The sequence below is a fragment of the Eptatretus burgeri genome, chromosome 5, assembly GCF_056783735.1.
Source record: "Eptatretus burgeri isolate ZD-2024b chromosome 5, Ebu_testis_v1, whole genome shotgun sequence".
NCBI lineage: Eukaryota > Metazoa > Chordata > Myxini > Myxiniformes > Myxinidae > Eptatretus > Eptatretus burgeri.
Window position 1 is genome coordinate 82,688,933 of NC_140965.1, and position 23,832 is coordinate 82,712,764.

The 23,832-nt window shown below is 46.7% G+C and overlaps 1 protein-coding gene across 2 annotated transcripts in view; it reads left to right on the forward strand.

The window, feature by feature from the left end:
• Nucleotides 1–23,832, forward strand: part of LOC147026841 (uncharacterized) — a 45,837-nt gene that overhangs the window by 12,307 nt on the left and 9,698 nt on the right. The window contains exon 4 of one of the 2 annotated variants that reach the window (XM_085882674.1): nt 18,241–18,357. In XM_085882674.1, coding sequence (XP_085738800.1) covers nt 18,241–18,357 — 117 coding nt within the window. The remainder of the gene's footprint in view (nt 1–18,240; nt 18,358–23,832) is intronic. The other variant, XM_085882675.1, reaches the window with a different exon arrangement.

Consider the following 23,832-nt stretch of genomic DNA (forward strand, 5'->3'; position numbering starts at 1 on the left):
TGAGGTCAAAGGTCATCTTGAGGTCAGATTTGTAAAATTGTCAGTTTTCATTGTCTCGTTTGTTACCTCCGCCACCAAAGGTGGAAGGAGGTTATGTTTTCACCCATCCGTCGGTTAAAAATTTATGACCTGTAGGTGATAAACAGACAAACAGATCTTCACGAAACTTCAACACATGGTAGAGTTGGTGATAAGGAAGAAGCATATTGTTTTTCAAAGGAAGGAGGTCAAAAGGTCAAAAGGTCAACAACTTAGAAGATATTTCTAAAATCATCAATTTTCATCCGATTGACTTGATATTTGAAGAGGATTTATATTTCAGGTCACTGAATTCAAGCAGCCAATTATTTTTTGAGGTCGACATGGACCAAAAGGTCAACATAGGCCCAAGGTCAACAACTAAAGAGGTATTTTGAAAATCCTCAACTTTCATCCCATTGACTTGAAATTTGAAGAGGATTTGCATATCAGGTCACTGAATTCAACAACCAATTATTTTTGAGGTCAACATAGGCCAAAAGGTCAACATAGTCCGGATTTCTAAAATTGTCAATTTTTATCCGATTCGCTTGAAATTTGAAGAAGAGTTGCATATTTGGTCATTTAAGTCAACCACCAATTATTTTTGAGGTCAAATTTATTTTATGGACTTTGCAAGTGTCGTGCTCTACACGACGTCTTCTTGTTATTATTCTGTCTGTTAATCACCTATATGTCACAAATTAAAACCGATCTTCACAAAACTTCACACAGTTGTCGAGGTAGTCTCAACTTAGAAGTCTATTGATTTTGAGGTCAAAGGTCATCTTATGGTCAGATTTGTAAAATTGTCAGTTTTCATCCGATTGACTTGAAATTTAAACAAGATTTTCATATTGCGCCACTGAATTGGGAAACAACTATTTTTAAGATCAAAAGGTCAACTCAAGGTCAAACTTCTAAAATCATCAATTTTCAACTGAAAAATCATCGATTTACGTCCTCTTAACTTGAAACTTGAAAGAAAGGTATCCAAAATTTTTTTTTTTAAGACAATTTGCATGGTCCATCATTGAATTGGGAAAGCAACTATTTTTGAAGTCAAAGGTTAACTCAACGTCAAACTTCTAAAATTGTCAATTTTCATTTAATTAACCTGAAAATTAAGCAGCAACTGCAAAGTGAATCACTGAATTTGGAAACCAACTATTGTTGAGGTCAAAAGGTCAAAGGTCATCTCAATGTGAAACTTCTAAAGTCATCAATTTCAATCTGAAAAATAATCAATTTTCATCTGATTGACCTGAGCTTTGATTAAGATTGTCAATTTTAATCTTGATGAAATGAGTAATTTGATGTATCCATGGCAACCTTTCGAGAGGGGGTGGATTTTGCAAGTATCGTGCTCTGCACGATGTCTTCATCTTGTTACTTACGAAATCTAAAGATTTCGTAAATATATTGATGACTTCCGTCATCTGTTTGTGTTTGTTTGTGTGTGTGTGTTTGTTTGTAGGCACGATAACTCGAGAACAGAAGAAGCTACCAATGTCAAATTACACCAGGTGATTCAGGAGGGTGATGGCTAGTGCTGATTAGATTTTGGTCAAAATCGGTCAAAGGTCAAGGTCACAGTGAGGTCAAACATTCGATTTTTGATGGTTTGGTACAGAATCATCATAGAAACTTCTGGTTTGCATCGCTACCTTCTCTAAAGACAGCTTTTATTAGACAAGGTCAGAGGTCAAGTTGACGATTTCTTAAGTACCAGTCTATGACTGCTTGTTAGTTCATCTGTCTGTTTTTATGCAGGATATCTCAAAAAGTTGTAGAGGAATTCAGATTAAATTTTGTGGTCAGGTTGGGTGTGTAACAAAGACAAACTGATTAGATTTTGGTGAAGATCCGGATCCAGATCCGGCTACAAGAATTTTCTAAGCAATTATTATTCACCATTGAGAGATCAGGCCAAAAACAATATATAGCACAATATCTCAAAACGTTGTGAATGGATTCGGATGAAACTTGGTGCACTTGTTGGGGGTGTGACACGGAAGAATTGATTCAATTTTGGTGAAGATCCCGATCTGGATCTGATAAAAAATTTTTTTAAGTGATTCTTCACCATTGAGAGATAGTGCTAAACCGATATATAGCACGATGTCTCAAAAAGTTGTGGACGGAATCGGACAAAACTTGGGGGATGAGGTTGGGTGTGTGGCAAGGACGAATTCTTCTATTTTGGTGAAGATCCAGATCTGGATCCGGATCTGGATTCGAGAATTATTTAAGTTTTTAAAGTGATTCTTCACCATTGAGAGATAGGGCCAAAAACAATATACTACTGTTTAGCATGATATTTCAAAAATGTATTGGGCCTGATATGTTCTCATGGATCAGGCATTACGTGGCAGAGGTATGCACTCTACCGAGTGCCCTTCTACTTTTGTATATTTTTCTGTGAGTGCGATAACTCGCGAATGCATTAAGCTATCGTCCTCAAACTTTATCAGAGGATTTCAAATGACAAAAGTGGGGTGGTCAATGTATTTTGACCATATCGGTCAAAAGGTCAACATAGTCCAAAGGTCAACAACTTTGTTAAGTTTCTAAAATCCACCATTTTCATCTGATTGACTTGAAATTTAAAGAGGATATGCATATCGGTCACTGAATTCAACGACCAATTATTTTTGAGGTCAACATAGGCCAAAAGGTCAACAACTTGGGTGAAATTCCTGAAATCCTCCATTTTCAAGTGATTAATTTGAAATTTGAAGAGGATTTATATTTCAGGTTACTGAATTTATCCAGCAATTATTTCTGAGGTCAACATAGGCCAAAGGTCAACTGGCCGTCACTTCTGGTTGTTCGCACACAGCTGTGCTCCTCGGCCAGAACACGATAAGTGTTGTTTTGCATATTTTGTTTTTGTGATTTGTGTCAGGGGTTGTGGGATTATATTTATGTCGGTTCCAGTTGTATTCATAACAATTTAGCGGGTATTTGTGTTAGTTTATTGAAAGAAGCAAGGAGAGGCCGAGTGTTAAGTTTAGCGTTTAAGTTAGTTGAAGCCTTTGAAATGTGGTGGTGAAGGAGGGTATAAATAGAGACTGAAGGAGAAAGGAAGAGGAGTACATAAAATGTGATAGATGCTCAATGTGGGCCATATCAACAATAGGGGATGCAGAGGGTTCTTATTACAGCGCGTGCGCTGGTATACAATTGCACCGAGTTTGAAATGTCCCCAGTGTCTACCATGTCTCCGGTGTCCCCCCACCCCCACGCGTCTCAAGTGACAGCCAATGATGGCCGTCCGGTAGATGGCAGTGCGTAACCTAGATGGAAATGGCGACAATTGACGGAAATACCTGAGTATTCATGGGCCGACAACTGATGGAAACAATTGACGAAAATACCCACAACTGACCGAAACATCCGAAGCGATAATAATAATAATTTGCCGGTTTTCCGCATGAACTACACATTAGATTCACACAATACTGCCTTTTTTCAATGGAAATTTGTAAAACGAATGTGTTATATATGTGAAAACCATTGAATTTAGAAAGAAGAAGAAAGAAGAAGAACAAAAGAAAACCATTCTTTTGCGGCCCCCTGCCACACTGTATCGAACAATTTCATTCCTTCTGTTATATATAAAGGTGCTTATCACAATAATAACAAGATTTTTACATTTCAAATATTAAGTACGCTTTTTAATTGTTTTTCAACTGAAAAAGCATAAATTACATATTTTAACATTAGTGTACTCATTTGCTTCACCACACGTGCTGTAATGAAGGATTTCACTTGTTTTTGTATGAAGTGTGAGGAAGTAGCCCACTTGAGGATGGTTATTATTAGGTTGAAGGAACGGATAGATAATTTGCAGCAAGTAGCAGAATGTGAGAAATTTGTCAATAATAGTTAGTTACGGTTGTGGGGTGAGGTTGCTGGGGATGTTGGCAGTGGTGATGGTGCAGTGGGAGCAGGCAGTGGTGATGGTGCAGTGGGAGCAGGCAGTGGTGATGGTGCAGCAGAAGCTGATTTCTGTGATCACTTTCTGTTGGATGTCTACTGATAAATTACAGATTCTTTGATGCACAGTGTCATTGAACAGCGACACCATGTTCAGCTTTTTTGCTGCACCTCTCCCAAGATGCAACGAATCATATCCTTGCAGCATGGCAATACCAGAGTTTCAGTAGTAGTCAATGCGAAAATGTAGTCATTTGATGGTCATGCAGCCAATAATGACTCGTGGTCGTCATTTGGCATCCACTAAAATAGGATGTGAATTAGCCTTGTTGGTGCTGATGTCGGCCTCGACAGAAAAATACTGAATTAAATTTTGTTTATGTGATGTCAGACAGATTAAAATTGAAGCACACGGTTCACGTGTGCCCTATAAACATGAATATACTGCCCATTACTCACTCTAATATGCAATTAATATCCCGTAATATAATGTACAGTCACCCGCAGCCCACCTGCTTCTGACCCCGCCGGTCACCAGTTTGAGAAGTGAGGTGAGATCGTTTGAGAATCCCTCTGAATTAATGAGTGGCACCTTTTCATACTCAAACCTTGTTAAATTTAAATGTAAGAAAGTAAAGAGTGTAAATTGCTATTTTGGCCACAGCAATGACCTTCTCAGCTTTGTCATTCAAAACGGATTCGAGAAAAGGTTCCCACGGGGCCACCTCGTTGATATTGTTGCGGTATTCGCGCCCGCCGGCGTGCGAACGGCCACGTAACTCGAATCGCGGCACGTCGCCCACCGGACGGACAATCCCGTCGTGACCCTCTCGGACTAACGCCGGGAACTAGTCACGGGTGGGCCTTTCGGCCTCACCACGATCGTGCCAATCGGCCCCCCGCGTGGGATAGGGTTGCTCGCCAAATTCGACCTACCTAAGTACCCACACGGAGGGTAGACCGGGCGATCGCACCTCGCCGCAGGTCGACTTCGGACACGGGCCACTTTAAGCGACCCGTTCCGTACTATCGGGATAACCGAGCGGTGTTATCGTCAACCTCGACGGTTCGATTAATTATTGGGCGTATTTAGCCCACGACCAACCCTTTACGTGAAGTAAGATGGAGATTCAATAAAGGAAAAGACGAAGCGAAACGGGAAAAACAGTTCAACATAAAGCACATTTATTCCGCGGAAAACGGAAAGCACACATATACAATTATACACCAAAATAGTCCGGGAGCCAACCTGTGTACGAGGCTGTTTTAGGGTTGGACCTTACAGCCTCTGCTATAAAATTTTACACCCCCAGGATGTTTAGATATATGTTTGCAGTTCATGAAAACCAATGTTGGCAATTCATAAGCTCTTGCGAAAAATTTTGGCGGCCGTTTTTGTTTGAGGAAGATTTGAAAAATTTGATAAAACAGCAATTGTCAATAAAATTTCTAAAAAAATTAAAAAATCACATTCATGAAAAATAAATGTGAACTAAATGTAAGAATTCAATCAGTGCATTGTAAAATGACAAAAAAAAAATTGCCTTTGTGAAAGTAAACCTCGTAAAAGTACATAATTTTGTGAAAAATGCCTTAAAAATAACGTTTTTTGAAGATGGCCTTTAGAACTTTTCTTATCATAGGCAGATGCTGCATTAGAATACTAATTTCTCTTAATGTGATATGAACATGGTATCCATGGCTAATTAAAACAGCAAATTTGATTGAGTTCTATCAATTTTTAAAGAGAAAATTAACATTTTTGTCAACCAAAGTTACCCCTACCCCCAAAATCCTCTTACTCTATTGAACACAGTTCGGTTAAGGTTTGCTGGATCCAGGTTGGGTACTTCACAGTTCACTCTTCCAAAGGAAAATTCAATGGTGTTTGGAGTGACATGGCCCTGGAGCAGACATACAACAATGAAGGGAAGACATCTCTGTTCAAACGCATATCTCAGGCACCAGCTGCTCGAGATAAATATGTGAAAACAGCACCATTTCTCACAGCTGTATCAGAGAACATAAAGTCTATGGCTAATCTAGGCCAACAGGAATCTACTCATCATGGAGAAACACAGAAGCAGGCAACAGAAGAACATATGCATGTTGAGGAGATCAAGAAAGTGATATGCCAGCAGATGATAAACCCATTCCAGTGTAACAACCAAGTGGTTCTGCTCAATAGAGCAACTAGTGAGAAGGCTGCTTCAAAAGACTTGGTCCATGCTCAAGCTAAGGGCATGGAAGCCATTATGAAAGCAGAAGAGGTGGTCTCTATTAAGATTGAACCACTGAAGCTGGTAACTTTCTCCTCACAGAAGAAATCAAAACCATCAAGGAAACAGAGTTTAATCAGGATCTATCAAGATGAGACTGCAACTACACGTGTGCTGTGTTTCTATCGAGATGCCGACCCAGTCACAAGACAGATTGCATTTTCCCATGAGTGGACAGACTATCCATCATCCCTGTTTGAGGTTGATCCACGCTTAGCACAGGGGGTTGTAATGCGCAAAGGCAACGAGTCTGATTTCGTGGCAGTGCTAATTGCTGAAGCTGAGCAGGATGTTGTTTTACAGCTGCCATCATTACCACAGAGTGACCTATACACAGTTTATCTGGTAGACACAATGGCATTTGTAAATAAATACCAAAAAATGGGTGCGAAAACATTTGGTGAACTTCCCCAGCTGTATCTTCGCAAGCAGGTGTATCCTGCAGTTGAAACCTGAAATGTGCAACTGTGTCAACATCATTGGTGATCAGTATGATTTTGATGATAGCCATACTTTGAAGGGTGATGAGCAGCAGAGGAGAAACCAGACAGACCAGGCAAGACAATTCTCACCATCCAAGAGTCTAGAAATTCCGGACTGGAATTTATTCATGAAGAATCCAAGAAATAAAGGAAATCTTCAGAACTTCATTGGCACTTCCCTTTGTGAGAGTCCTGAAGCTATTCCGGATGGAGTGACCATCATTCTTGGTAGTATGATGGAAAACAAAGGTCACACTCTTTCCATCACATCAGCATCAAGTTCAGTTCTGGACTTACCTTGTGAAGAACATGAAGAGGCAGACACAAGGATTATTGCTCATCTTGCGTATTGTGTGGAATATCTTGATCACCATCGAGCTGTTGTGCATGCAACAGATACAGACATAATTATGCTGTGTATATATCACTTCTGCTGCTTGAACACATTGCAAGAACTCTGGATACAACGGCAGAATCAATACCTACCTATTCATGAGCTGGTAGAAGTGTTGAGCAAGAAGTACCAGAAAATCCTCTTGATGTCGCAGCTACACTTCTGTGCACATTTGTGTTGTGTGGATGTGACACAGTGAGCTACCCATTCAGAAGGGGAAAAGAAGAGGTCAGGTCAGGTATGGGAGCATGTGCCAGAACAGCGCGTCGCTGCGTCCACTTTCCGCCGGTACTCCAGGGGCCTCTGTCTGGCCATCCCCAAGGCAGATGCCAGGCCCATCCCCATCTCCTTGAGATGATGGTCAACCTGCTGCAACCATGAGGCACGTGGTCGGCCCACTGGCCTCCCACTCATGAGACTCCCTCGCTGAGAGAATCTGGTGAGCAGGATCAGCGTCAGGAAAACGAGCCACATGTCCATACAGCCGCAGCTGACGCTCACGGACTATGCAGGTAACAAATCTCATCCGAGTCTCTCTCAGCAACCGCTCGTTGGACACAAAATCCGACCAGCGATAGCCAAGGATTCTCCGAAGAGACCTGGTACCAAAGGAATTAAGTCTCCGTCTCAGATCCTTGGTCAAAGTCCAAGTCTCGCACCCATAGAGCAAGACTGGAAGTACCAAGGACCTGAAGACTCAGACTTTCGTCCTCCCGCACAGGTACCGGCAGCGCCACACCCCATGATCCAGTGAATCCATTACTCCCCAGGCCCGACCCAGACGTCTATTGACCTCCGGCTCACAACCTGCGGAGACATGAATATCACTGCCAAGGTAAGTGAATCTCTCCACGACCTCAACATCCTCACCACAAACAGACACAGACAGGACAGCAGCATCCAAGATGTCACCGAAAGCCTGGATCTTAGTTTTGACCCAAGAAATCCGTAATCCCAACGGCTCCGACTCCTCATTCAGCACCTCGAGGGCCCCCAAGAGGATGTCTAAAGTCTCCGCAAAGATGACTGCATCATCTGCAAAATCAAGGTCTGAGATCTTGACATTGCCAAACGATGCACCGCAACTTGATCTCTCCGACATCCTCCCTAGAATCCAGTCCATACAAGTGCTGAAAAGTGTGGGGGCAAGTACACATCCCTGACGAACTCCAGTAACAACTGGAAATAAGTCAGAGATGGTACCACCACACTTCACAGCACTCTCAGTACCAGAGTAGAGTTCAGACATCAGATCGATCAGTTTCGGTGGCACCCCACGAAGACCAAGAATCCTCCAGAGGACATCCCGATTCACTGAATCGAACGCTTTACAGAGATCAACATAGGCTGCAAGCAGCCCCTGCCGAAACTCTCGTCTGTGTTCGGTGAGGACACGAAGTGCAAGGATACGGTCAATCGTTGACCTCTTTGGTGTAAAGCCTGACTGCTCTGGACGCTGGTGCTCAAGCAGATGGTGGCAAACCCTATCAAGAATTATCCGAGCAAAGACCTTGCCCGGCACTGAGAGCAGCGTCACCCCTCGGTAGTTTTTGCAGTCTTGGCGATCACCCTTCCCTTTCCAGAGAGGGACAACAAGGCCCCTCTTCCAGTCAGTTGGGATGATGCCTGTGTTCCTGTGAAAAGAAGAGCGGCACAGGTTTCTCTGGGACTGATAGGAAACCTTCCCCACCTTGTTGATTTTGGAAGAGATAGTGAAATGGCAGCAACAGAATGTGTCATTGATGAGGCCAGAGTATACTGGACTGCTCTGCATGGCCAAAAAGGGTTCAGCTGTTTGGATACCCTCAGGCAGCATATGTTTGTCTCTTCAAAATTAGACCTTAGGTCACTGCCAGCAACAGAAGATGCGTTTTACTTCCTTGTTTTAAGAGCATTGTATCAATTGCTTCTGTATAGACGTGCACATCTCAGTGACCGAGCACTTCCCCCAGCCACAACATTTGGCAGAACCCTTATCAATGGAAAACTGGTCCCAATTCTCATGTCTAAGCCAGCCAAGCCAAACATAGACAAAACGGTGTCTTGCATGTGCAAATTATCCAAATGTCTGAAACGATGTTCATGCAAAAAGGCTGCTGTGCCTTGCTGAGTGACATGCATATGCCTTGGTCAGAGAGGTTCATGTGGTGGAGTTGTTTCAGAGAGTGACTCTTCCTCTGAAGAGGATGTTTCATGTCACAATATTGTGTTAATCCATTTCTAATTTTATCTTCCTTAAAACCATGGCATGTAAAAGTATGTTCTTGTTCCTGACCCCATTGATAGTCAAGCATTTCTGAGTTACATAAATCTTTTGTTGTTTGACATATAACCTTGTCAATTGAAGGGAGGTTAAATCTACACCAATTGTGATATAGGAAATGAACTCCTCTTTAATATGAGGGGTCATTTGTGTATATAGGTTTAGTGGTTATGATTTTAGGACAATATGAATTACCCCTACCCCCATCCTACATCTTCGCTTTTGCCAACATTTTGTTATCAGAGGGGGCTCGCAAAAGTGTTGACTGTGTTGTTGCGCAAGAGTTTCACCATTGCCAACATTGGTTTTCATATACTCAAAGGGTGTCTCTTTATGAAAATCAACACAAAAATTTTATAGCAGACCGGGCAATTTTTTTTTTTAATTTTGATCGGTTGGCTCCCGGACTAAAAAGCAAATGTAAAAGTGACACGACAATTCTGCACAAAAAGCAAATGTAAAAGTGACACGACAATTCTGCACAAAAAGCAAATGTAAAAGAGAAACACAATGCAGATCTACTACCGACTACCGAGCACACGGCAACACTTGTACAGTTTTACTTCACAGACGGCGCCGACAACACATATACTCAAAGCAAAAGAAAAAGGGACCACCCTCAACGATGAGGGGGGCAGACGGGCCTGGGGCCAAGACCGCGTCGAGCCTACCCGTCTGGTGATGAGCCGCAAAAATGGCGGTGGCACCCCGACTCCGCGGGCCTCGCTGGCACTGCCTGGAAATGGGGTGGGAACGGGGCCCCCTTCTCACACTATCTCAGCGCGGGGGGAAACAGGAGGGGGTTGTTGATGCTCGGGGGAATGATATCTCGCTGGCTTGGGTCCCGCGACGAGCGTCTCCACCGCGACCTTGGTCGCGTTACCGGCCTCCCCTCTCTGCAGCTCCCCGACTCTGACACGAGCGCCCTCTCGACTGCCTTCGCCGCCGCCACCTCTCCAACTCTCCACTCTTCTCAGCTCCGTCCAACTGTTTTCTCTGACTCTTCTCTTCTCAACTCTCCTTGACTGACTGCTTTCCTCTTCTCAGAAACTCTCAACACGTTCCAACTCAACTGCCAACTCTTCCCAACTCAACTACTTTTTTGGTGAGTGAACGCGGCCCTTTATAGCCCCCGGGGCTTCGCTCCTTCACCTTCGACCCTTCACCTCTGGCTGGCTCCCCATTGGACAGAGGAAAAGTGGGCGTGAATGATTTTTGATCCGCGAATCTGCATATAGCGATTATACTCCGACTCACCTGGAGGCGGGGCCAAATCGCCCCACGTTGGCTGATAGGACGGAACAGAAGTGGGCGTGAATCGTTTTTGATCCGATTTCTCGGAAAGGCTGGTGTTTTTGCACCCGCTGCTCGGTGCGCGCCCTGTACGAGTCCAGCATCGGTGCCCACAAGCGGCGCGGGAATGGCGGTGATGCGATGGTTGCGAGAGCGAGATGTGACGGCAAGGGTCGTGGCTGTTGGTGTGAAGCGGCGTTGCGGTTGGTGGTTGTTGTGTGATGGCTGTTGAGACGTGGTTGGTGGTGGTGGTAGTGGTGGTAGTAATGGCGGCTGGTCCAAAATAAAGATAGTAAAAGAAAAACGGCTATCCTGAAGGGTCGCAGCCCGAATGAATGACATTTATTCCCTCTAAACAACGGGTTTGGGCCTAACTAGACATATACTTACAGAGATATCTCACCTACGGGACCTGAATGGTGGTTTGCGAATTTCGTCAACCACAACACTACCCCCTCCCCTTTTTACAGACTCGTCCCGAGTCGTCAAATTTTCGTGTGCCATCATGTGTAGTTTTCCCCGAGTACATTTTACCTACGGATCCCTGAGTGCGACATTATTCATGGTATTCGTGTCCCCAAAATAAATAACCTGAGGGCTGAGTAACTACCTAAACAAACCCACTCACACGGACGACTTAAATAAAATTGCCGGCGCTAGGACAGACATGCCGGGGGCGCACTCATATTTACAGTACATCTTAACCTTAACTTACAAATTTTACACTAAACCATGGCCCAGAATCAATGGACTCTGCAAAAAGAAAGCAGTTAGCAGGGAGCCAGGCTGCTCGCATGCAGTCTCTGGCTCAAACAACGCAGGTGACAGGGAACGTGGCCGGCTGCTCACACGCAGTCCAAGGCCTTCCCTTTTGAACTGAACGCAGTGAACCACAACGGTGCATGGGCTGCACAAACGCAGTCTCCGTGCCAGCTCAAGTGGCACACGCAATGAACACAACGAATGGATGGATGAATGGATGGACGCAAACACGGTGCACGGGCCGCTACTGCAGGCCCATGTTGTAGCTGCCAACAGGGCAGTTCTCGCAGCTTGCAAACTGTTGCTTTCTGATCCTGGCGCACATGGCAATGAACAGGGGGGGGGGCAAAGCAAAATTGAACGGGGCTGGTGAACATGGGCAGTGGGCATGGCATGGCAAAGGTGAGCAGGCAAACACAGCCTGCAGAACAAGGCCGCTGCAGGCAAACACAGCCGGCAGATGAACTAGCCGGCACAGGCCTTGCAGAAAACAGCTGCAGACGATCCGGCCGGTACAGGCCTTGCAGCACAGCAGCTGCAGCCGATCCAGCCGGCACAGGCCTTGCAGCAAAACAACAGCTGCCAATGAAGCTGGCCAGCCTTCGCCGTTCAGTGGAGGTTGGTGGAGGGAGTGCGGTGGTGCTGGCCACTCGGAAGGCGGGCTCGGACCTACTCTACGGTCTCCCTCCCAACATATCGCCTTTGCCTGTCACTGTCTATACCCACCCCCTTAATTTGTGAAAAACCAATTTAGCCCCCACTTTTTTTAAATTTTTACTTCCCCACTATAAATCGTCCCCTAACCCCCTGTACTGTCCTTGTTCGGCTAACCTATCCTGTCACCTAGCCTACTCCCAACCCCTACGTTCCCTTCCCGGAGGGGAACAAGGGAGAGCTAACGTCCTGTGTCGAGGCCCAACTCAAGCCTCAGAATGGCCTCCCCAGACTTCAGCGATCGATAACCAAAGTGGGTCCAGCGGCCCACAACGAGAGCGAGGGGCTGGATGGTGCGGAGGGGTACATCTCCTAATCTACCCTAACCATTAACTGTTAAACTACCCCGGGGCTTTCAACAAGCGCCTCTCGCTTAAACTATTGGTTCTAACAACCCAGATTCCCGTCGCCTGTGTTGGTGTCCTCACAATTTCGGGCCTCGCCCCCCAATTTTCTCTCCCTGCCCTCACACGGTCTCATGGCTGGGACACGTGGCTCCCTTTGGCAGGCCCGACCCTCTGCCGATTCTCCGACGATGGCACCCCCGGGCACTACACTGCCTCCGAGCCTACCAGCTCCCTAAACACCGGGGAGTGCCCCCCATGGCACCTCCCCTGAAACGCACACGTGGCAGGCTGGCTTCCCGGGCCCCTTTCCGAGGGTCACACGTGCCCACAACACTGCCCACGCGGCTAATGGCGCCCCGGGCCCCCGCACCAAGCAGGCGCACCCGTGCCCACTACGCTATCCCGGCCCCCCATGGGCCCTTGGCCTACCATGGCCGACTAGCCTGGTGCCCGGGGTACCCACTCAGCGATACTCACCTTTCGCAGCCACGCTCCCAGCCCGTCAACAGGGCTCCTGCACCTCTCCAAACGGGTTTCGAGCCTACACTCCCACCAACAACAAAACGACCTCCAATTTGTAAATTTGACTAACCCCCTAACTCAGTCTACACTGACCCCGGGGTCCCTTGGGCGGGAGTCACTCCTCCCCCCAATCACTCATCGCACCATGCATTCCCCATTTGCTCCACTCACACAGACCCGCTGGCCTCACTCACTCACCAAGCACATGCTTCCACTTCACTCACCAACTCTTCAACACACTCACCGCTGGACTCTGCCATCCTTCTAACTACCTCCCCTAACTAACTCGTGCTCCCACGTCGTCCCTTAAACTAGTAGCACGTTCCTTTTAACACTACGTAGCTAAACTACGTCAACTCTACACATCCAAAGGCAGTCACTGTCTCCAAATGTCAAAACTAACTTTCCCAACCTAAATCTTGCTACAATCCCTCTAACTCATCCATTCAACAGACTCCATGAGGACTTACCCCTGCCCCATGAAGTCGGTCTAGCTAAGCTAACCCTTCCCCCTAACTAGTTTCCATCCTGTGCCCTGGTAAGGGGGTCTTCCACCCCTTGCCCGGGAATCCTGTTCACCCGAAAGTGAGGCTTGTTTTTTTTTTTTTTTTTTTTTTTGTTACATGCGCAGCACCAGCGCGGCAACTCACAGCTCACGCACTTTGCACCTGCCCGTGACGTCATGCAGCTGCACGTGTACCTCGTCCCTCCTTGGACGGTACCATCCGGCAGGGATACCCCTCCTGCCGGATTCCAACCCCACGTGCAGCCATGGCGTCACCGTGCGCATAAAAAAAACACAAGCCCCACGTCTCGAGGGGTTCCCCACGCGAACACATGTGCTTTGCCAGTTGGAGCTTAACACACACGATCGCGTGGAGAACCCGTCCAGTCCAAATCCGTAATCCTGCCTAAACTTTGTCCGTCCGCGGGATCGGCAAATCCACCGCTGGCGTTTCCGAACCGGGACTTCACTCTCGCAAGCGAGCACGTGGGGGCCTTGTGCGTTGCACAGCACGAACCGCGTGCTCGCTGCTGGGTGAACCCGGCACGGTCCCAGAAACCACTACAGCCGCTACTCGGCTTTCTTTCCTCTGTCGCAGTCTCCGTCTCCATTCCACACACGCACTCCCGCGTGTTACGACGCTAACACACCTCACCATTAAACTCACACCGGGAGACGCGGCTGCATGTTCACACATGCCGACCGACATCTCCCTTACACACAACGACCTTGCACACGCTGTCTCTCTCACACTCGGCCGCTCACTCACGCATGCCATTTCCCTTGCACACGTGGCTCCACTCACTCGCGGCCTTTCACTCACTCGTGCCATTTTCCTCACACAAACCATACTACTCACACACGCGGGGGCACTCATCCGCGGTTCCTCACTCATACACCGTGCCTCACTCACACACGCGGGGGAACTCACACACGGTGCCTCATCCACACACGGCATTCTGGGAAGCACGCCCTTTGGCACACTTGCCACTACACCACTCACACACGTGGGGGCACTCGCCCGTGGTGTCTCACTCACACATCGTGCCTCACTCACACACGCGGGGGCACTCGCCCGCGGTGTCTCACCCATACTGGCGGTTTCATCCACACATGGGGACGCACTCACACCTTGCACCACACACACAGGGACAACCACACTGGGGATTCGTGTCCCCACAAGGGTCTCCGGGGCCTCTATACCCCCCAAGCTCTCCGTGCACCTGTCCACAGCACTCCTCCCCTCGACCTCGCGAAGCACGACCGAACCCACCTGGTCGTGATTTGCCTCAAGGGGGCATACTCCCTCCCCTCGTTCCTGGAGGAGGCCATCCAACTGCTCGCACCGGGTCTCCACCCAGTCCGCGAGCTCACCCCCATTATCCTCCACTACCTCCGTGTGTGTGTGTGTGTGCGCGTCACTTACCCCATCTTCATCGTGTAGTCTTCCCTCTATCGTTCCCATCTCCCGTGTCTCTGCCAACTCAGTCACCTCTTCCCTTGTTATCTCCCTTATCTCAACTATTATTTCCGTCTCTTCCCTTGTTATCTCCCTCGTGCACGTCTCCGTCACCCCAATTAGTTTTTCCCTCTCGGTCACCGCCACTGTTGCTTTCTCCATCACCTTCACACTTCTCGCCCAACACGTCCCCCGAATTACTTTGTCACCCGCCTCCACCGCGGGCCTGACAGCCGTTGCACTCCCTCCCAGCTCGTTCGCTCCCACACGTGGCGTTGCCATTTTGAGCTCCCCGGTTACTGCCTTCATGCCCGCCTGCAGGCTTCGGCCCATGCTCTGCGTCTCACCCCGCAGCCCTTTCATTTCTTCCTTCATGTTTGTTTCCATTTCGTTCATTTGCTGTGTATTCGCATCCATCTTTTCGTTCATGCCTTTTATTTCGTTTTTCATTTCATTTGTGTTTATATCCATCCTCGCTGTCATTGCCACCAGCATGGCGCATAGCTGGGCCATGTCGGGTGCGCTTGGGTGAGCCGATTCGGCAAGGATCGGGGGGTTTTGGCGGAGAGGGGGAGGGGAGGTGTCATACACCACGGCCGCCGCCGCACCTATTTCGGGCTCTGGGTTCAGTTGGGCGAGTTCGTGTTCCTGCACAACCAACATTTCCTGCACGGGGATTTCATCCTGGACCATGGATCCTACATTACTACATATATACATTTCTAATACCCCCGGCTCCCGCTCGCCTTGAGACGCCATCTTATTTCTCGTAAAGGGTTAATTTGAATCGCTCGTAATTTGGAGGGAATCGGGGGTCGCTCCTCTCACCCCTGGACCGATTCCCGTGAATTTAGCTGGAGACAGGAGAGCCCGTTGTCCCGTTCTCCGACACCAGTGTCGCGAGGAGGGGGATGGGTTTGTATCCCACTCCTGACACCAGTGTTGCGGTATTCGCGCCCGCCGGCGTGCGAACGGCCACGTAACTCGAATCGCGGCACGTCACCCACCGGACGGACAATCCCGTCGTGACCCTCTCGGACTAACGCCGGGAACTAGTCACGGGTGGGCCTTTCGGCCTCACCACGATCGTGCCAATCGGCCCCCCGCGTGGGATAGGGTTGCTCGCCAAATTCGACCTACCTAAGTACCCACACGGAGGGTAGACCGGGTGATCGCACCTCGCCGCAGGTCGACTTCGGACACGGGCCACTTTAAGCGACCCGTTTCGTACTATCGGGATAACCGAGCGGTGTTATCGTCAACCTCGACGGTTCGATTAATTATTGGGCGTATTTAGCCCACGACCAACCCTTTACGTGAAGTAAGATGGAGATTCAATAAAGGAAAAGACGAAGCGAAACGGGAAAAACAATTCAACATAAAGCACATTTATTCCGCGGCAAACGGAAAGCACACATATACAATTATACACCAAAAGCAAATGTAAAAGTGACACGACAATTCTGCACAAAAAGCAAATGTAAAAGAGAAACACAATGCAGATCTACTACCGACTACCGAGCACACGGCAACACTTATACAGTTTTACTTCACAGACGGCGCCGACAACACATATACTCAAAGCAAAAGAAAAAGGGACCACCCTCAACGATGAGGGGGGCAGACGGGCCTGGGGCCGAGACCGCGTCGAGCCTACCCGTCTGGTGATGAGCCTCAAAAATGGCGGTGGCGCCCCGACTCCGCGGGCCTCGCTGGCACTGCCTGGAAATGGGGTGGGAACGGGGCCCCCTTCTCACACTATCTCAGCGCGGGGGGAAACAGGAGGGGGTTGTTGATGCTCGGGGGAATGATATCTCGCTGGCTTGGGTCCCGCGACGAGCGTCTCCACCGCGACCTCGGTCGCGTTACCGGCCTCCCCTCTCCGCAGCTCCCCGACTCTGACACGAGCGCCCTCTCGACTGCCTTCGCCGCCGCCACCTCTCCAACTCTCCACTCTTCTCAGCTCCGTCCAACTGCTTTCTCTGACTCTTCTCTTCTCAACTCTCCTTGACTGACTGCTTTCCTCTTCTCAGAAACTCTCAACTCTTTCCAACTCAACTGCCAACTCTTCCCAACTCAACTACTTTTTTGGCGAGCGAACGCGGCCCTTTATAGCCCCCGGGGCTTCGCTCCTTCACCTTCGACCCTTCACCTCTGGCTGGCTCCCCATTGGACAGAGGAAAAGTGGGCGTGAATGATTTTTGATCCGCGAATCTGCATATAGCGATTATACTCCGACGCACCTGGAGGCGGGGCCAAATCGCCCCACGTTCGCTGATAGGATGGAACAGAAGTGGGCGTGAATCGTTTTTGATCCGATTTCTCGGAAAGGCTGGTGTTTTTGCACCCGCTGCTCGGTGCGCGCCCTGTACGAGTCCAGCATCGGTGCCCACAAGCGGCGCGGGAATGGCGGTGATGCGATGGTTGCGAGAGCGAGATGTGACGGCAAGGGTCGTGGCTGTTGGTGTGAAGCGGCGTTGCGGTTGGTGGTTGTTGTGTGATGGCTGTTGAGACGTGGTTGGTGGTGGTGGTAGTGGTGGTAGTAATGGCGGCTGGTCCAAAATAAAGATAGTAAAAAAAAACGGCTATCCTGAAGGGTCGCAGCCCGAATGAATGACATTTATTCCCTCTAAACAACGAGTTTGGGCCTAACTACACATATACTTACAGAGATATCTCACCTACGGGACCTGAATGGTGGTTTGCGAATTTCGTCAACCACAACAATATACTTGTTTTGTTTTTCCAGTTGTATTGAGGAATATTCCTTCCTGGCACAATTCAGTGGAATACCAATATACAGTGTGGAAGTATCCATTTAATTGCATTTAGTATTATTATTATTACTATCAGAGTACCTTGTTCCCCTCCGAGCAAACTGCCCAAAGACCGCTTCTTCCATCACTCCTGAAATTAAAAAGGAACCCAGGTTACGTCCATGAAGCAAAGACCTGCCTAATGCTTATGTCCATACATCATACATTGTGGTTGTATAGCTCGACTAATTCCAATTGCACTGGCCCATAGGCTGACACCAGAAGCATGAAGTCTAATGGCTGAGGCCGAAACATACTGTCCTCTTCACAACCATAGCATCAAAATGGTGGCTGTATGACTTTTTTTTGTTTTTTCAGGTTACAATTGTGAGTGGTGTCATGCCAGTTGTCCAACCGATGGGTATCGAGTGGCCATACAAACACTTGCTCCATTATATATATATAGATTATCATCATCACTTCTCTTATTACCTGTACTCCCAGCAGAGGTATTCTGGCTCGCTCTGGGGGTTTGCTGTCTCGGCGCACTCAGCTCACTCATATTCCTGCTCTACGTCGTCTGTTATCGGCACTCACGAAAGCATCCCCGCGCACAGCCAGGTATGCTTGCTTGGTTTATGAGTCCTAGTTGTGCATGTGTGCATGCCATTGGTTCTCCTCATTCATGGATCCTTTTGTTGGTGTTGAAATGATAAACCCACAGTGTTACAATCTACACGAAAACTGCCTCCACCACCATAGATGGATGGAGGTTATGTTTTCACTCCCATCTGTCTGCCTCTGTAAGCAGGATATCTCGAAAGGTTATGGATAGATTCGGGTGAAACTTGGTGGATAGGTTGAGTGTGTGACAAGGACGAATTGATTCGATTTTGGTGAAGATCCAAATTTTTAACTTCTTAAGTGATTCTTCACCATTCAGAGATCAGGCCAAAAACTACATATATAGCATGATATTTCAAAAAGTTGTGGACGGATTCGGACAAAACATGGTGGATAAGTTGGTTAGGTGACAAGATCAAGCCATTTAAATGTTGGTTCAAGTCTGGATCCAGATCCGGCCAATCAGTGAGATACAAAACGTAAAGTGTTCAGCCTGGTGGAGGTATGCATTCTACCAAGTGCTGTTTTAGTTTGAGAAGTGTTTGCTTGTGTTTCTTTATCGTTTGTGTGTTTGCTTGAATTATTTGCACTCTGAACCACTGGACAGACTGAGTTGAAATCTGGTGGGGTGTGCACAGAGAGGATTTAGGTGATAAAACATTTCATTGTCCCGTTAGTTCAGTGTAGGGGTTGTATCCCAAATTCTCTCCATGACAATATGGAAGGAACTTTCAAGGAATTTCAATGCTGGAGGCTTTTAGGCCCATCAAGCCCACACAATGGTTTCCAACTTATGGTGGTTGTCCAATATCTATCCTTTAAGTGTTGTGTCAAGCAAGGAAGCAGCACATACCATTTTTAAAGTCTTTTCTATGACTCGGCCAGACTTTGAATCGCTGACCTCCCAGACTCAGAGTGGACATTCAAAAGATTATGCCACTGAGAGATATATGTATGGCATAGTGCGACTGCCACTGGGATGGGGGTATTGCATGTCATACTAAAATACTGGACACCAATTCTGGGGGCATTAAGACATCCGTAATTCTGGAATAATGGTTTATTTGGGAACTAGATTAAAGGTCTATTTGGGGTCCTGGATTAAAGATCTATTTGGGGAACTGGAATTCAGGTCTATTTGGGAAACTGGATTAAACGTCTATTTGGGGAACTGGATTAAAGGTCTATTTGGGGGAACTGGAATAATGGTTTATATGGGGAACTGGATAAAAGGTCTATTTGGGGAACTGGATTAAAGGTCTATTTGGGGAACTGGAATAAAGGTCTATTTGGGGAACTGGAATAAAGGTCTATTTGGGGAACTGGAATAAAGGTTTATTTGGGGAACTGGATAAAAGGTCTATTTGGGGAACTGGATTAAAGGTCTATTTGGGGAACTGGACTAAAATTATATTTAGGCTACTGCACTGAAGGCCTATTTAGGATACCTGACTAAAGGCTTGTTTGGGATACTGGACTGGGTGTGTGACAAGGATGAATTAATTTGATTTTGGTGAAGATCCCAATGCAGATGTGGATACGATAATTTTTATCTCACCTGGAATTTAGTCCGGTGAGCTTCTGCAGTCAAGCAGTGTCTGTAGGTCAGTGAGTGAGTGAGTGAGTTAGTCAGTCAGTACGTAAAGTCGTAAACACTTCAGTTATTATCTTCATATCTGATGCCTAACGTAGGTGTATTGACCGCATCAAAATCTGCACTCATTAAGTGGGTCTACGGGGGAGGAGGGGTTGGAGGGTGGGGGTAGGATGGGGTTTGGATGGGGTGGGCCCTCCCTCAAAAATATCTATTTGCTCTCTTCTCCAATACTACGGAGAAAAAACATACGATGGAAAAAAATTTTGGTGACCACTTCTCTGTCAAGAGCCCACCACCCTCCGCTCTAACTACAGTACACCGAAGGATGGGCTTGGAGAAATGCAATGCACAAATTCCCTTGTAAGTAGGACGAGAATCACTTGACCACAGCACTATGCAGTTACTTCATTTTATTTCAATTTTAATAAAGTCATGGTATTAATGATCGTTTAAAAAATCCGAAAGTTTAGTGCTATTGAAGTAGTCCAGAAGGTCAGGTCAGGTATGGGAGCATGTGCCGAAGCAACGCGTCACTGCGTCCACTTTCCGCCGGTACTCCAGCGGCCTCCGCATGGCCATACCCCAGACAGATGCCTGGACCATCCCAATCTCCTTACGATGCTGATCAACCTACTGCAACTACGACAAATGTGGTCGGCCCATTGGCCTGCTCCACTCACGAGGCTGCCTCACTGCGAGCATCTGGTGAGCAGGATCAGCATCAGGAAAATGAGCCACATGTCCATACAGCCACAGCTGACACTCACGGACTATGGAGGTAACAAATCTCATTTGAGTCTCTCTCAGCAACCGCTGGTTGGACACAAAGTCTGACTAGCGATAGCCAAGGATTCTCCGAAGAGACCTGGTGCCAAAGGAATTAAATCTCTGTCTCAGATCTCTGGTCAGAGTCCAAGTCTCACATCCGTAGAGCAAGATTGGAAGCACCAAAGACCTGAAGACTCAGACTTTTGGCCTCCTGCACAGGTACCGACAGCACCCCACTCCATGATCCAGTGAATCCATGACTCGCCAGGCCCGACCCAGACATAGATTAACCTCTGGCTCACACCGCGTGTTTTTCCTCCTCTCATAAAAGAGTGAGGTTCTCGAAGGCTTTACCCCAATTCTGTCATCCAGTGAGCTGCCCTGCAAAGGGTAGCTGTAAAGGAGGTACTCCCACAGAGTGGGTTTTCAGTTTTCTTTGCGTTTTTATTATGTTTTGCGGAGTGAAGGGTTTTACGTTAGCCGGAGTGCAAATCCTGCCACCAACCTCTTGAAAAAAGGTAACCCAACTGCAGGAGGACATCCGCAGACAGTTGGGCACTAGATATGGATGGCCGGTGGCTCACAAGGAGCTCTTCCACCCTTTGACAGGTTTTGTTTTTAATCCTGCTGGGTGTCCATATCCATCCACCCTCCTCACCAGAAAATTTGGTGGGGAAGACGGTTTAGTTGCCGCCAACCCGACCATGAAACAAGTTAGTACAGGTTTACATGGTACCTGTAGCAAGCCACAGATCTAATCTGACCTGATCTGGTAATAACAACAAGGATGGTTGTATTGAAGACACTCCACAACTCTTCACATTTCCCCAAAGTACCCATTCCCACAGTCCTTGAAGTCCAGAAGCAGTTTCGGCTTGACCACAGTCCAGAAGCAGTTCCGAAAACCACCATTATACACAACCCCATCGAACCTTTATTACCCCATGTGGATGAAGTGAAAATTTGGGTTAAGCAATTAGTCGCGTGCTTATGTTCATGTCTGCATTTTGTTACTCCCTTTTAAATTAATTTTCTCTGCAACCACTTGTCGAATTGTCACGAAATTTTCACCATAGGAGATACAACTCATGTAGAATGCTTTAATGATAATTATGATGTTATAGGTCATGTGATGTGGCAGCCCTGTTGGAAAAAGCCACAGATCTAATCTGACCTATTTTATTTGGTGTTCCATTTGATTTAAATTTAACTTTTTTTTAAATCCGTGCATCTTCTTCTCTCTTCTTCTTCTTTCGGCTGCTCCCGTTAGGGGTCGATCCCAGGGGTTAGGGGTCGACCAGATGATCCCACAGTGGATCATCCGTATGATCCGCATAGTGATTTGGCACATGTTTTACGCCGGATGCCCTTCCTGACGCAACCCTGGTCACCTCTTGTGACACAGGGATATGGTACACCTATTTTAACTGGGGTATACACCGGCTCAGTATACTGGTACTCATTTCGCCGACCTCGGAAGGATGACAGGCTGAGTCAACTCCCTGGTGTATTAATTCAGTGGCCCAACGGGGCTTGAACTCAGGACCTTTTGGATCCCAAGCCGCTGCCCAAACCACTGCGCCAACACCAGGCTCCTTTAAATCCGTGTATATGGTGTAAATATTAACGTCATAGGTCGCATGGTCTGGTAGCTATGATTTTTTGAAGACTAAACCTGTAAAAATATTCTTCTCCAGAACGGCTTGATAGATCAAGGGGCAACTTCACAGACTTGCTCCCCAAGCCTTGGGAATACCAGGATGTTCACATATAATTAATAGGTCACATGGTCTAGCAGCCATATTGGATTGAATGAAAAAAGATTTCTCTTGAACTGCTGCATCAATCGAAGTGAAACTTCAAAATTATGATGTAGTTGTCATGGGGAGTACAGGACATGTTTTTTTTAATTTCAATCTGATCAGACACATGGTCTGACGGCCAGAATTATTTTTTGATTTTGAATTTGCATTCTTGTTTATTTTATTCTTTTTTGAATAGGACTCTCTTGGCTGTGCCTGGATGTGTTTGAGAGTAGAATAGCAGCAGCTGAAATCAGAGTCCTTTCCTGGTTCCTCCTGATGACTCCATCTTTGTTTTATGCTTGTTTGGGTTATTTCTGATGACTCAATGCAGTACTGCACCTATTTTATTTGGTGTTTCATTTGATTTGAATTTAAGTTTTTTTTTTAATCCCATTCTGAATTCAATTCAATAAAGAGGACGTAATGCGTCAGGCGTCCGATCAAAGCGGGGTTGTAGCAAAGCGGGACGTGTTGGTACCCGGTCATCACTGCCAGCTGGTATAAAGTGGCAGTTCTAGTGTGAACAGCATACATCGAAAACTGTCCAATGGAGGAAATAGAAACTTCACCACATGTTACATGACCATTTCATATCGTGCATATTACTTGGATGATGCACGACCCCTCAGAAGTTGCATGGTGAATTGAGCAAAGCCTAATGCCAAGAGACTACCTGACTTCCTCATGTTAGAAATTAGAATCATTGTAATCCTTTCAACCTTTATTGTGCCTGGCTGGTGAAAAAAGCGAAGAAGAAGAAATACAATTTAGTGTTTTAATGATCTCCTGATTTATACATTATTGATCTATTGTGGTGTCTTTATCAGTCTCGGTCGTTATGAAAGCACTCAAGAACGAGCATGAAAGCTACCTTGTAAAACCTTATGAATATACTCTGCAGCAGACTTTTCAAAGTGCAAATTTGTACACATTTATCTCATAAATGTAGAAAGATGCAATTATCTATTTTTCACCAGAAGTGTTGGCTCACTCCAAGTCCTTCTCAAAACTGCGCAGGGTAAGTATTTATATGAATACCATCTTGCTTAAATTACAGTACAGCAAAACTGGAACTTCTTGGAAATATTATAAAGGCTATTTGTGTTCTACAGTGTTCAAGTATATAATTCAATTTAAATAAAATAAATATTGTAAAAGTTGAATAAATAATAACATTAATTCCAGGTTTTACCACCAGCCATTTTCCGCAGTGTGTCAACGCATCACCTTATCTAACACATTACATTAGTTATTCATGCTTGTTGTTTTTGTCCTTTGTAACGTCCTTATAAACAGTAAGTT